Source organism: Notechis scutatus, chromosome Z, assembly GCF_049901735.1.
Source record: "Notechis scutatus isolate UNSWTSFEM ecotype Mainland chromosome Z, rNotScu1.2, whole genome shotgun sequence".
Lineage (NCBI taxonomy): Eukaryota > Metazoa > Chordata > Lepidosauria > Squamata > Elapidae > Notechis > Notechis scutatus.
In genome coordinates, this window is record NC_142025.1 from 102,771,984 (window position 1) to 102,785,381 (window position 13,398).

The 13,398-nt window shown below is 40.5% G+C and overlaps 2 protein-coding genes across 6 annotated transcripts in view; both read right to left on the reverse strand.

The window, feature by feature from the left end:
* PRR12 (proline rich 12) overlaps positions 1-4,153 on the reverse strand; it is a 33,839-nt gene extending 29,686 nt beyond the window's left edge. For both annotated transcript variants that reach the window (XM_026669633.2, XM_087946247.1), the window contains exon 1: positions 3,744-4,153. In XM_026669633.2, coding sequence (XP_026525418.1) covers positions 3,744-3,829 — 86 coding nt within the window. In that variant the 5' untranslated portion in view covers positions 3,830-4,153. The remainder of the gene's footprint in view (positions 1-3,743) is intronic.
* Positions 4,154-10,341: 6,188 nt separating this feature from the next.
* The window catches only part of PRRG2 (proline rich and Gla domain 2), a 34,950-nt gene continuing 31,893 nt past the window's right edge, over positions 10,342-13,398 (reverse strand). For all 4 annotated transcript variants that reach the window (XM_087945250.1, XM_026669630.2, XM_087945248.1 and 1 more), the window contains one exon: positions 10,342-11,994. In XM_087945250.1, the coding sequence (XP_087801376.1) occupies positions 11,967-11,994 (28 nt within the window). In that variant the 3' untranslated portion in view covers positions 10,342-11,966. The remainder of the gene's footprint in view (positions 11,995-13,398) is intronic.

Sequence of the window (13,398 nt, forward strand, 5' to 3'; positions counted from 1 at the left end):
AAAATATCAATCCTCAAACTCCCTGAAAACGGTGCCCTTTGACCTAACTGCCAACTTTAGACTGATGAGGCCTTGTGGTATAGAAGCAGAAAAAGAGCAAAGACTTGTCAAAATATATATTCTACACATGCTCTGATGCATCTTTTTACATAAAACTTGCCATACAGTCAATACAGAGGGTACTACATCCAACATACACCTCTATTTTCAAAAGTAAGAAAGGTATCTGGATCAAATTCAAGAAAATCACCCACTCCACCCCTTTTGAAAGGCGCCAGCAAAGAGAAGATACGCACAGAACTACAAGCTAGATAGTGAAAGTGTGTGCAGATAGTCCTTGACTTACAATAGTTCATTTAATGACCGTTCAAAGTTATAACGGCACTGTAAAAAAGTGATTTATGACCATTTTTCACACTTATGACCGTTGCAGCATCCTCATGTTCACATGATCAAAATTCGCATGCTTGGCAACTGCTTCATATTTATGACAGTTTCTGTGTCCCAAAATCATGTGATCACGTTTTGCGACCTTCTAACAAGCAAAGTTAGGGAAGCCAGATTCACTTAACAACCGGGTTACTAACTTAACAACTGCAATGATTCACTTAACAACTGTGGCAAGAAAGGTCGTAAAATAGAACTCACTTAAAACTATCTCACATAGCGATATAAATTTTGGGCTCAACTGTGGTTGTACGTTGAGAACTACCTGTATTTTAATGCACGCTAGTCTCCAAAGCCTCACACTTTTTCTATGTCTTCTCTGAATTGCAAATACAATTGTTCAAAACACTCCAGATGTAGCTGTACTGACTGATGGATCACTGCTAGAGCAACCTTGTCCCAGAAGTACAAAAAAAAAAAAAAAAAAAAAGGAGGAATATAATTTAAAGAGACCAGTTGAGAAACTAAATGCTTAGAAGTAGGAAGGACTTTTTCTTCAGAAAAGAATTGTAGTAACCAGAGTTAAAGACCAAAATTTGTTTTGAATATACATATTATGATTATGCATATGGCATATGCATATGGTGTTTAGATGGTTTTGCTCCAATTCTCATTTCAGATAGGTGCATTTTAAATTCATGCCCAATACACAGTTAGTGTGGTTGAACTCTGTTCGTAAGCCCAAGGTGTTTGTACTAGCCATCTGCAATCTAAGGTCTCACTTGTTTTGACTCCAGCTTCGGTTCCCAGAAAAACAGAGAGGCCTGATCTGTAGCTCTGTAAACTAAGCCACTAGACCTCACATTGGTTCCATCAGTGCTAGGTCCCAGTTTTCCTTTCATAAAATGCCAAGTTTTTCCTCAAAAAGATTGTCATTATTCCAGACTTTTTCATCATGTCACCTTCCAGATACACAGAGGAATCACAACATCTAGAATTCACAATTACACATCTGAGGCTGAGTGGCTAGCAGTTCTGAATGTTCTGATATCAATACATCTGAAGGGGTCCATGTGATAAATGTTGCACTATGCATTCTACTGGTGCCACAAACTCATTTAAATGTGCATGTACAAAGCCATCTATGCCCAGTACTAGTCTACCAATACTACTAGACCTCTAACCCATCTCACAAATTATTAGCATCATATTGCTACATACATGGATGCTAAAAAAGCAATGAGGCATGGCAGAGGCCTGGTATTCCAGTCAATATATCCCTGTGGTTCACCCACATTTAAATAAAAATTTGTTACTCCTTTCTTATAAAAAATAATACAACACATCACAACATCAACACAATGCATGCAGCCTGAGGGGAAAGAATCAGTTTGTTTTACATTGTGCTTAGGATAGCTGTCCCTGACCTGGCACCCTCCAGATGTATTGGATGGCAACTATTATAATCTCCATTTGTGGTCCAAAACACCTGAAGGGAAGGCTGAACACCATAGCAGGGAAGGCTGACCTAGAATAGAGAACAAGATATATTCATAATAATCTCTTTCAAACATAAAACACAGATTCATATACGATAGTATCACTTAATTCTCTCACCTTTCAGGTGAAGATGCAAATTAGAAATATTTAAAATACTATAGATATTACAAAAACAGCTGAGTATTGGACACTGAGAAACATTCTCATGGAATTTTAAAATGTGATACTGAAGATTTAAGACTTAGCTTATTCAGAAAGCGAACCAGAGTTAATAAGATTCTAAATTCTTGGGTCATCTAGGATGGAAACAAGGATGAACATATGAAAGTAGAGATTCAGATGAGTATATGGGTCCCTACTCAAGTAAATAGGTACTAAGTTAAGAAGTTGCTCTTTGGAAAATCTACAACAACAACAACAACAATTGTGTCTAGCGAACAAAAAAGTATGAAAAAGTCATGTCTGGTCAAAAGAACTTGACCTCTATATGAATAGGGAGATCAGATTTCTATCTTGTGGAAACCTTAACATGTATATAATTTCTTATACATGGAAAGAAGATTCCAGCCACTAAAGTTTAAAATTTTACATCGAAGTCTAAATCTCTCCCTTATTAAACCTATAGGATTTTGGGGACCAACTCTTAACCTTCTATGGCTCTCCTCTGCAAAAGATAAACCATACAAACCACTGTGAACAAGTGTCCCCATTTACAGGAAACATAAAGAGAGAGTTACAGGCCTGCAGCCACTCATTTGTATCTTACCTGATACACACACACACAAGGAATGGGAATACCCAGAGTTCCCAAAGTCAACAATTTCCTTTTCACATTTATCAAGAAAGACTTTCCTGTCACCCTCACCATCTACAAGAGCTGACTTATACTCAGCAGTTTGAAGACTCCTTACCAGAAAAAAAAGGAGCTATCCTTTCCTACTCCCATATATTGGGGGAAAGAGATCATGTTGGAACAAACAGGAGGATACATATGGATAAAGCAGATGCTCCCATGGTTCCAAAATCAGAGAGAGACAGAGAGATTCTCCAAATGTCCACTTTCCTTAGGTACGTGGAAAGAATATTAGTTTTCCAAAATAATGTTGATTCCCCCCCCTCCCAGATTAAGGTTCCTGCCCCAAACCATGAGACCAAAGCTTATTGCTTTGTCTCATATAGAGATAGGCAATGCAATGCAATGTCCTTCATGCCCTAAACAGGACAGGAGAGGTGTCCTCCACGGGCCATCTCGCTAATGAATGCCCCACTAGGGGTAGAAAAAGAGAAACCACAAAGGCATCACACTGCGACTCTCACTCACCCTTCACCTGCAGGGAATCAAAGCACTTTCTCCTGCAGAGCTTACCAGGTTGCTGTGCCGGAGAACTGAGCATCAACCACCTTTTCTTCCTCCTCTGCCCTTTGTACGCGCATTTCTGTCCCATGTCGCTACTGCCCTCGCTTCTACCGGTGCCCAAGGGGCTGCACACCTCAGTCGGGTCCCCCATCCCACCATAGCGCGTAGAGGATCCCGCACGGGCCGCCTCCTCTCCCACCCTTCTCCTCTGCAAAAGGCGACCCTTCCAGTACAGCGACGGCTCCAAGATTGCACCCCGGTGCCATGCAAAGGAGCCGGGTCCCGCCGGCAATGCTTTCCCCGAGAGGTTGCCCGGTTCTGCCCCCACTCCCCCCCACACACATCCCACTTCCAGGCCCAGGGAAGGAGGCCTGTGCAGAAGCTGGAAGGAGAGATGGTGCCGTGCTTGATCCCCGCCAAGACCGGTCTCTCCGGCATTGCCCGGGAAAGGGGGGAAGAGATCCCTTTCCCTCCCCTCCACCACCCCCGGCGGCCTGACCTGGCCTTGGCCGAGCGCTCGTAGCTCCATCCCGGGCCGGCGCCCAGCGGATCCCCGAAGCCAGCGCTGGGGTAGTTCCTATCCATGGGGAGTGGGCGCCGGGGAGCGGGCGCTTGAGGCCGGCCGCGGTCCGTCGGTCGGTTCCTCGACTAGTCGGGGAGCTCCTGCTCCTCCCCCCGCGGCGTCGGTCGAGGGGGGGCGATCGGGGAGGAGATCGGGGAGGGCTGTCCCTCCTCCTCCTCCTCCTCCCCCCCTCGGCCGCTGCACTCCCCCACTCGGCCTCGGCTCAAGCCACGGGCTGGCGCTAGCGCTCGGGCGGCTGGAGGAGGAGGAGGCAGCGGCGGCGGTGGCGAGCCTCTGGGAGGCGGCTCATGGTGCAGCCATGTTCGCTGGGCGTCTGTCTGCGCTCCGCTCCGCTTCCTCCCACAATCCCGTGCTGGGGAGAGGAGGAGGAGGAGGAGGAGAGGGGGGAGCGAGTAAGCGATGGAGGATGGAGGGATGGTGGGCAAACGGAGGGACGACAGAAGGGAGGAAGGGAGGAAATACAGGAGAGGGAAAGATGCAGGAAATGGAGTAAGGAGAAGGGAAGAAGGCAACCAAGGGAAGAGGAAGCGAAGGATAAATGGATGGATGGAAGGACGGAAGGAGTGGGCAAGAAGAGGGGGAAAAGACAAAGGCGCGCGCGGAGAGGTAGGGCGGCAGGAATGAGACCAAGTCAACCCGGCAGGACGGAGGAGGAAGGGTGGCTTAGAGGGAAAGGGAGAGAGAAAGAGATGGGGAGAAGAACAAGGTGGACGAAACGGGAACAGAAGCAATGGAGAAGGCAATGGAGGAAAGGCTACAGAAGCTGGTGGGAACTTTTGTTGAGCAGTGATGCGTGAGATTGTTCCTTCATTCATTCACGTATAAATGGGCGAACTAATACAGAGGTGGACAGATACAGTATTACTGAGCATCGTTGGCAGAATGTCTCTATTGTGGAAACTATTTTGCGGTCCATACTGTGGAATAAACATAGTTTTTTAAAGGGTATTACCGACCCTATCAATATCGGAGAACCCATAGTAACTAAGGAAAGAATCTATATTTTACCATTTAGAATAATACCCTTGCTGCAGAAGAGATGGTTGCATCCCTGAGTGGAAACATTTGTTTTGGCATAACTTTACTTTTTTACTTGTCCTCTGCCCAGGTGTTCAAAGGTATGGGAAAATGGTACACTGGCATTTGTTGGGTGCTTAATTCATTAGGCATGCATTTGTTCAGGAGGTAGCAGGTGATTTCACAGTCTGTAATATTTAGAAGGAAACATCCCTGTGGACAGCTTGAATTTCATATACATATTAAAATGCATTCTTTATGTTTAGAAGATATTTCGTTAATAATGTGTACATGCTCACCCTGAAATATATTCAAGGCCTGCGAAGTAGACTAAGTCATACATTGATAAGCCATAAATTATGAGTGATAAGCCACAATTGCTAGAGTTGCACAATTCAACAAGCCACAAACAAAGCACATTTAGGCTTAGCCCAGCCATAGTACAAGTACAATATCCATGTCCTATGGATTTTAATGCAATCCTGGCTTCTGGATTACAACCATCTAAATTTTATTTCCAAATTAACAAAATCAGATTATGAGACTTACTATAGATTGAGCAAATTCCATGAATCCACTTCCTTTTGAAAAGGAGTCGATGTTAAGGTCCAGAGATTTAAAAACTATGGGCTACAGCTTCAGTTTAAGTGATTTAAAAGATTTTAACCTGAAATAAAATAACTAAAGTTTACCAGAGTTATCTTTTAGCAGAGACTTTAAATAGTTTGGTCCTTTATTTTTTTTACTGGGCCAAAGAACAACTGATTATTTAGGCCTCAGGTAAAAGTGCTCAAGGAAAAAAGGCTCTTGACTGGATACAGTGTTTTGACAATTGTCTACCAAAAGGATGTCCTGGATCACTTATACTGTAACCACAAAGAGTGATTTCATCCATGCTTATTAGCTTTTACACTCATTAGACAGAATTATACAATTAATGTAGAAACATCCACAGCTCGCACCTCATGGTCTATAGTATTTAAATTACTCTTTTGTGCTAGCTCAGATTGTGTGTGTTTAGAGCCCCCTTCAGGCAGGAATTAGCATTGTACAATATCAATTATTTTGATTGGCAAGCAATATGAAGATTCTGGATTGGCCACATAAATACAGATAGTCCTCTATTTACAACAATTCATTTAATTACTATTTGAAGTTACAATGGCACAATCACTTGTGACTATGTTTCACACAGCCGTTGCAGTATCCCCATAGTCACGTGATCAAAATTCAGACGCTTGGGTTGCAGTGTCCTGGGGTCATGTGATCACCCTTTGTGACCTTCTGACAAACAAAGTCAATGAGGAAGCCTGATTCAATCTGCTTACTAACTTAACAACTATAATGATTCATTTAACAGCTGTGACAAGGTTGAAAAATGGGACAAAACTCATTTAACAAATATCTCACTTAAGCAATAGAAATTTTGGGCTCAATTACGGTTATACATGAGAACTACCTGTACTCATTTAGGGGTGGGTTCACACCAGAATGTACAGGGTGGTTGTATGCATGGACATTTCAATAGTCAAATTTATTAGCATAGGGATTAGGGCTGTGGTTTAGGAGTTTTTCCTTCTGCCAATGTTTCTGTAGGACTATTTGCTAATATCAAACAGGGAACCTACCTTCTGGATTCAAATTCATGTACTATGCGCTTCTTCCCAGGTCATCAATGTAAAATGTACTTTTTAGACTGCAGTGGTCAGTGGAATGGCAAGGGATGCACTGCGTCTACATTTAGTTTTCCATTTGTAACTTGAAAATCTTGTTATGTGTCCTTGGCTAGAAAAGGAGGATTTCTTTAAATATCTAATTCACCAAGGTCACCATGAATCCTCTTCTAAAAAGGTCTTGGGAATAGTAGCCCCCTATCTACCATTCCATAGCCTGTGTTTTAAGGTAACATTATTAACTGATACCCATTCAGAGTAAAAATGAATTATAGGAAATTCTTTCCCTTAATCATCCAGGAAATTAGCATGTCTGAAGTTGCTTGTTATTGGAGATGGAGGTTTTCATATATATTGGCTTCATGTGTCAAGATAAACCACAAACAAATCATACAATGACTTAGAACAATGTGTGAGTGTTGTTTCTTTCCTCCAGTTTGTTTTAACAAAACAAACAGAAACACAGACGATCAGAATACGGTAAAAATCAGTGTGAGATTGGATATACTAGTATGCTAATAATAATAAATTAGTTATTTGCTAATAAATGGAACAATAGTTTTCCATATTTCTGATATCTAGTGAATATGCTCCATCACACAAGTTTGAGTCTAAGGGCTGTTCTTGTCCCCTCAATTATCACATCAACATGCTTCACTAATTATCCTTATGCCTTTGTTCTCCTTTCAGTCCACAGCTCGACTAGATTTACCTCATATTTAGGCATTCCAGTTTTAGAGTAGTTATTCCTCTTCTTCCAAAAATTTTGTGAGTGCAGTTTATCACATTTCACTTTTGTAGCTGATGATAATGAATTAGAGCTGAGATTTACCAAACTCTTATTGGACATTGAAGCTGTTTCAAATCCCTTTAGGCATTATCCAATGTGGTTGTTTTACTTGGCTTCTGAAGATATATCTGTCCACATAATGCCTGAGAAGCATTTACTAAAGCCCCTGTCAGAATTTCTGCAGGCTCCTCATATACACAGGTTTAATGTTCTTTTGAAGGATCTCTAGATCTGTGATTAAAAAACAGGAATAGTATTTTCAAAAGAGCACTAATTCTATGCATCACCAATCAGTTTAAATCAGAAAAGAGAGCTGGTTTCTGCCAACTGCACCAGGTACATTACATGCTTTCCACTATTTCAACAAGGTGTTTGGCACAGCAATTACAGGTTTTTTTTAATTTGGTGAGGTGAGCATTGCCACCTTGCTAACACCATAGGCTATTTACAGTTGCTGCTGGCAATGGCCATAGTGCCACATCCTTGAAATTCAATGGACAGAGCTTGTTCTCAAATCACTCCTTCCCACTTTACCTTCCACCTTCTTTCATGCTTGTGCCCTGTCAACCATGCTATTTTGGCACATGAGTTTAGCATTCTTTCAGAAAAGCACTAGATCTCTGTTCAGAAGTAGTCCAAATAATACATAGATGCATATTACTTCTGAAAGGTTGACCCATTTGTTGGGTAACTTGACATGGGTCTAAACTAGCATCTTTCTAAGCATCTTTCTGTGTTCTCCATTCACTATGCATTAAGGAGAGCAATAGGTTATTGCTTTTCCTTGCTGACAAATGTTGCTTGAGGGGGGAGGGAAATTTTGCCAGAGTTATCCATCAGTCTCTTGGGGAAAAAAACTGCACTATTCAGGCAGAATGGCAATCAACCATGGCAACAGGGAAATTTATGCTGGCATACTTATCTATCAGTTCTGACTGAGGAACACCACTTTAATACAACTATCTGGCTGTGGCCTGAAAAATGTAACAGAACTCCAGTACCCCTAGTGGTCTTTTCTGTGTTTAACTTGGTTTTGTTTTGCTGCATTATTTACATTTATGATGAAATAAATCTATTTTTATGCTCTTTGTTTGATTGACACTAATCACTGAATTTTGAGTTATGTGCTGAGGAACTTTAACCTTTGGAGAATACAAGGAGCTAACTACTTCTAAGAGATCATTGCAGAAGTCTCCAACAAGAGTCATGTTGGCTGGAAACTCTTCGAAATACCATTCTAGCATATCTAAAAGGCACGAGTTTGGGGAAGACTTGATCTGTGGTGGCACAGTGGTTAGAGTGCAGTACTGCAGGCTACTTCTGCTGACTGCTAGCTGACTGCAATTTGGCAGTTCAAATCTCACCAGCTCAAGGTTGACTCAGCCTTCCATCCTTCCGAGGTGGATAAAATGAGGACCCAGATTGTTGGGAGCAATATGCTGACTCTGTAAACTGCTTAGAGAGGGCTGTAAAGCACTGTGAAGTGGTATATAAGTCTAAGTGCTATTGTTATTGCTATTTGTTACGTTGAAGTAATCCATACAGCTGAAATGATAATTAGTACCATAAGAATGAAAAAAGAAAAAAAGAATTCAATAAAGCAAAAGTTCTTTGCTGGACAAAACTGAAGGACTTATTTTCTCAGAGATCTATATTTCAGCACAAGCTAAGATCAAACATGGATATGTAGAAAATTCCTTTATCTACGGATATTGGGAAAGGGGGACTTTTAATAGCAGCATATATTTATGTGCCAAACCGTAACAATTGTTATGTGCTATTATGGGGTGGTCCAGTGGCTAAGAGGCTGAGCTTGTTGATCAGAAAGATTGGCAGTTCAGCGGTTCGAATCCCTAGCACCACGTAATGCAGTGAAACTCCTGTTACTTGTCCCAGCTTCTGCCAATCTAGCAGTTCGAAAGCATGTAAAAATGCAAGTAGAAAAATAGGGACCACTTTGGTGGGAAGGTAACAGCATTCCATGCACCTTTGGCATTTAGTCATGCCAGCCACATGACCACGGAATCATCATCAGACGGTGCTGGCTTTTCGTCTTAGAAATGCAGATGAGCACTGCTCCCTCGAGTCGGCAATGACTAATACATATGTGCAAGGGGGACCTTTACCTTTTACCTTTATGTGTGATTTGGAGCCACCTAGAGTTCAATGTAAGAACTGCCATATTTATGTGATGAATCATTAGGATTTATATACTTACATGGTTATCCTGCCTTTATTACTTTATAAGTAATTCAAGGTAGTGAGACTACATAACCCTCCTATTTTCCCCACAACAACCCCGGGAGATGGATTGGGCTGAGAGAAAGTGACTGGCCCTATTCATTCCTAAAGTCAGATCAGCTTCCAGGTTTCTAGGCCAGCACTTTCAACACTACACCAAACTGGCTGTTGAAGTTAATTTTTTAAATTTGAGACATGTGTAATACAATAAACTAGAATGCCGGCAATACCTTAATGTAGGTTTACCTCCATTCCCGAAAATGAAACTAAAAGAATAATGCTTAAAAGCAGTGTTTCTCAATCTCAACAATATTAAGTGGACTTCAACTCCCAGAATTCCCCACCCAGCATATATAAGCCCAGACATCTTAAAGTTGCTGAGATTGTGAAACACTGCTTAAAAAGATGAGGAGGCGGGGACTATGCTCCATTAGTAAACAAACCAAAGCACAAATGTGACAGAATAATAAGTGGTGGGAGTTTCCCGTACTCGCACTTCACAAATCCACATATTGGGATGAAAGTGCCACAATAACAGCTGCTAATAACATAGTCTAAATTCACAAAATAGTTTTTTGGGAAAGAAAAACCTAAAGCCAGATACTTTGGCTGTCCCCTTTACATAAATGATTAGCAAAGTTGGCAATTGCTAGAGCAATATGCCAGTTGAGTCTTGGCAATCTAGTATCATGTTGAATCCTGTGGCTATCTTCTTCTGGTGGATATATGAAATCTGTTCAAATTAAATCCTGAACCAAAACGTCTTCTGATGAGGACACTCAGACATATGAAAAACACTTTAAATTTTTTATTTTCCATAGAAATCATGTTAAAAGATTCACAGACTACTTATTTAATCAGCCACATTAATTGTTCACAAACTGCTTCCCCTTCCTTACAGCTATGATGGAGTGTTCTCTCTATTGTGCTCACAGCCAAGCAAACAATATTTCATGACAAGTAAGCGGAAAGGCAGGACAGATATGAGTTTAACATCTGTGGTTGCGGTGTTTTGTCCAACCACACCATTATTCTCATTTCATTCTCAACTTGTGCTACAGACAGCTGTGCAATATAGCTCTTAGAAGTATTTATAAACATGTTTTGTTCTCACTCTTTCATGCTTACATCACTGCAGAAGTGCCACCTATGTTCTGTGGTTGATTGGACTTTCTTACTTGTGGTCCATCTCTGGCTAAATTTCCTACTTGTCTTGAACTACCTGTGCTACTGTCCAATTTGTACTTCTGATCTGCCTTCCCTAATACAATTCTCAGGACCAGTTTGGAAGCATGGGTGGGTGTATCTTTGGGTTAAGAGGGGAACAGAACTTAAAGGTGTGGAACCAGCTTTGTATGGAAATAAAAGCAAATTTAATTCAGACCAAATTTCTAAATGGATCATGCAGCTGTGGTAGGAGAAGTCTTTCACTGCTGATGCTTCTAGAGAGCAGATATGAATCGAGCAATAACAATGGGCCAGATGGTCAAGTAACCTGATCTGATCTAAGTCGGTTTCTTGTATGTTCTGTTCTTAGAACATTCTCTAGATAGGGGTCTTCAAACTTGACGGCTTTAAGACTTGTAGACTTCAACTCCCAGAATTCCTTCTCCAGGCATATTAACTCAGGAATTCTGGGAATTGAAGTCCACAAGTCTTAAATTTGCCAAGTTTGAAGACCCTTGTTCTAGATCATGAATTTTGCTAAGTCAGTGGCTATAACAAATATTATTCTTTAGAACAAGCAAGGGCAAAATGGTGTCAATGAATAGTTCAAGCTAGCCATTCCTGTTTTCTTTTTTCTTTTTGCATGCCAATTACAGGAGACAACTTGTAATATCCCTATTCTTTATGCACTTGAATAAATGTCTGAGCTTGCATAATCCAGAACAGTTTTCCCAAACTGAATCTCTGTCTTGAGCTATTTAAGATTTCTTATCCCAGCTTGGAGTTCCTGTTATATTAATTAGTCTGCCACGATCAATCATGTTTATCTTCAAATAAAAATAATTTTCATTTATCCTCAATATAATCCTTGCATAATCACATGTTGATAGAAAAGACGGTCATTAAAAAAATCATTCATAAGATGAAGAGGGGAAAAATGGGGGGGGGGGGAAGGAAATCTGTGCAAATTAGCAATTCACATTCACATTAACCTTGTAATATCAGACCTGATATGTACATTTGCAATTTTAGATTTTAATTTCTCAACCAAAACATACTGCAATATCCTCTTCTGACAGTCATATACAGTCTCTATATACTGCAGATTCATATCCAGTATGCATTAATTGTCTGCTTCAAAGTCAGATGTGCTCCCTGCCTTGGCTATGATGCAGGGGTGTGTGCATAGTGTCTTTTGTACAGCTGAAGGCCAATAGGTATTTCAAGAAAATTTATCCTGCTGTTGAAAACTCAGGTAAGCTGTGTCAAATTGTTATTCCTGAAGAAAAAGAAAGACATGGTAATTGAGGAAAGAGTCATACATGGAAATGGGTGAATGAAGAAAAACTAGCTGGATTAAGATATTCCTGAGAAAGTGAAGAGGTGAAATATTAACATTATGTTTGGGAATGTTGGCTTAGGAATCCTGGGAGTTGAAGTCCACAAGTCATAAAGGGGCCATCGTTCCCCACCTCTGGTATAAAGAAATAAAGATTTTCAGCTACTCAGCATATGAAATAAATCTGGATAGTTTTTAGCCCACACTTGAATTTATCCAATGAAATAGCTCACAAGTTCCAATGGCACACTGCACTACTGCTGCTGAATAGCATTTACCACTGCAGAGGTTTTGCAAATGTTAAGTCAAATTCTGCTTGCCTACTATGTCTCTGCAGTGGACATTGTTTCTGAAATAGCAGAGGACAAATCTGCTTCATCTTCTTCATAACAGTCTATCAAGTATTGCTCTCATATTTAATTTTAACATTTTGTAAATTCAACATAGTTCTTCCAACAATTCTTTACACAGAAGGACTTCCAGGATTTTTACTATCTGAATCACCATCCTCTGGGTATGATCTAATTCCTTAATGACCTTCTAAAAATGTGGTACCCAAATTTAACTCAATATTAGATAAAGTTCAGCCAGTGCTAAACAGCATGAAAGTGTTCATTTCTCAAACTGAATATTATCTTTTGATTAATATAACCTAGAATTAAATTTTTAACAACTGTAACATACAGCTAGCTCATCTTAATCTTATGACTTACTGATACACCTAAATCCTTTATATATGGCCAAGCCAATGTTTCATTCTATCCTTGCCCTTTTACTTCTGTTTATCTACAATTGTACTTTACATTTGTTTCAACTGGTTGGATATATGTCTCTCACTTGTAGGTTCTCCAATGATTAGAATTAAATCCAGGGTATGAGTTCTTTTGTTCCGTCCTTTATTTTCTGAGAGCCAGAGAGACCAGGAAGACAGGATTTTACTGAAATGTTCCAGATTTAATAGACTTCCAGATGTTGAGGAAGTTCAAAATTCCCTATTAATACAATAGCTGTCTCTGGAAAGTTTTGCAACTGTTTCAGTAAAATATAATGTGTGCTTTCTGTTGGCTTTGCAGCCTGTTCTATATTGCTAGCTTGATAGAATTTTCTTTCCCTTTGTTCGTATAGGCTTTCATCATAACTTCCAATCTCAGATTCATGGTTTTATCTGGAGGCTTCAGAAGCCTTACATATACATACAGCTTCTCTCCCCCCTCCTTTTTCCCTCATCTGTTCCTTTTGAGCAAGATATACCCTTTGACTGCAATAAAGTCATCAATCAATGCCAAGCAGGTTGAACCACCTTCAAGACTAGCCTTCATAACTACAGGGATCACTGGCTCCCTT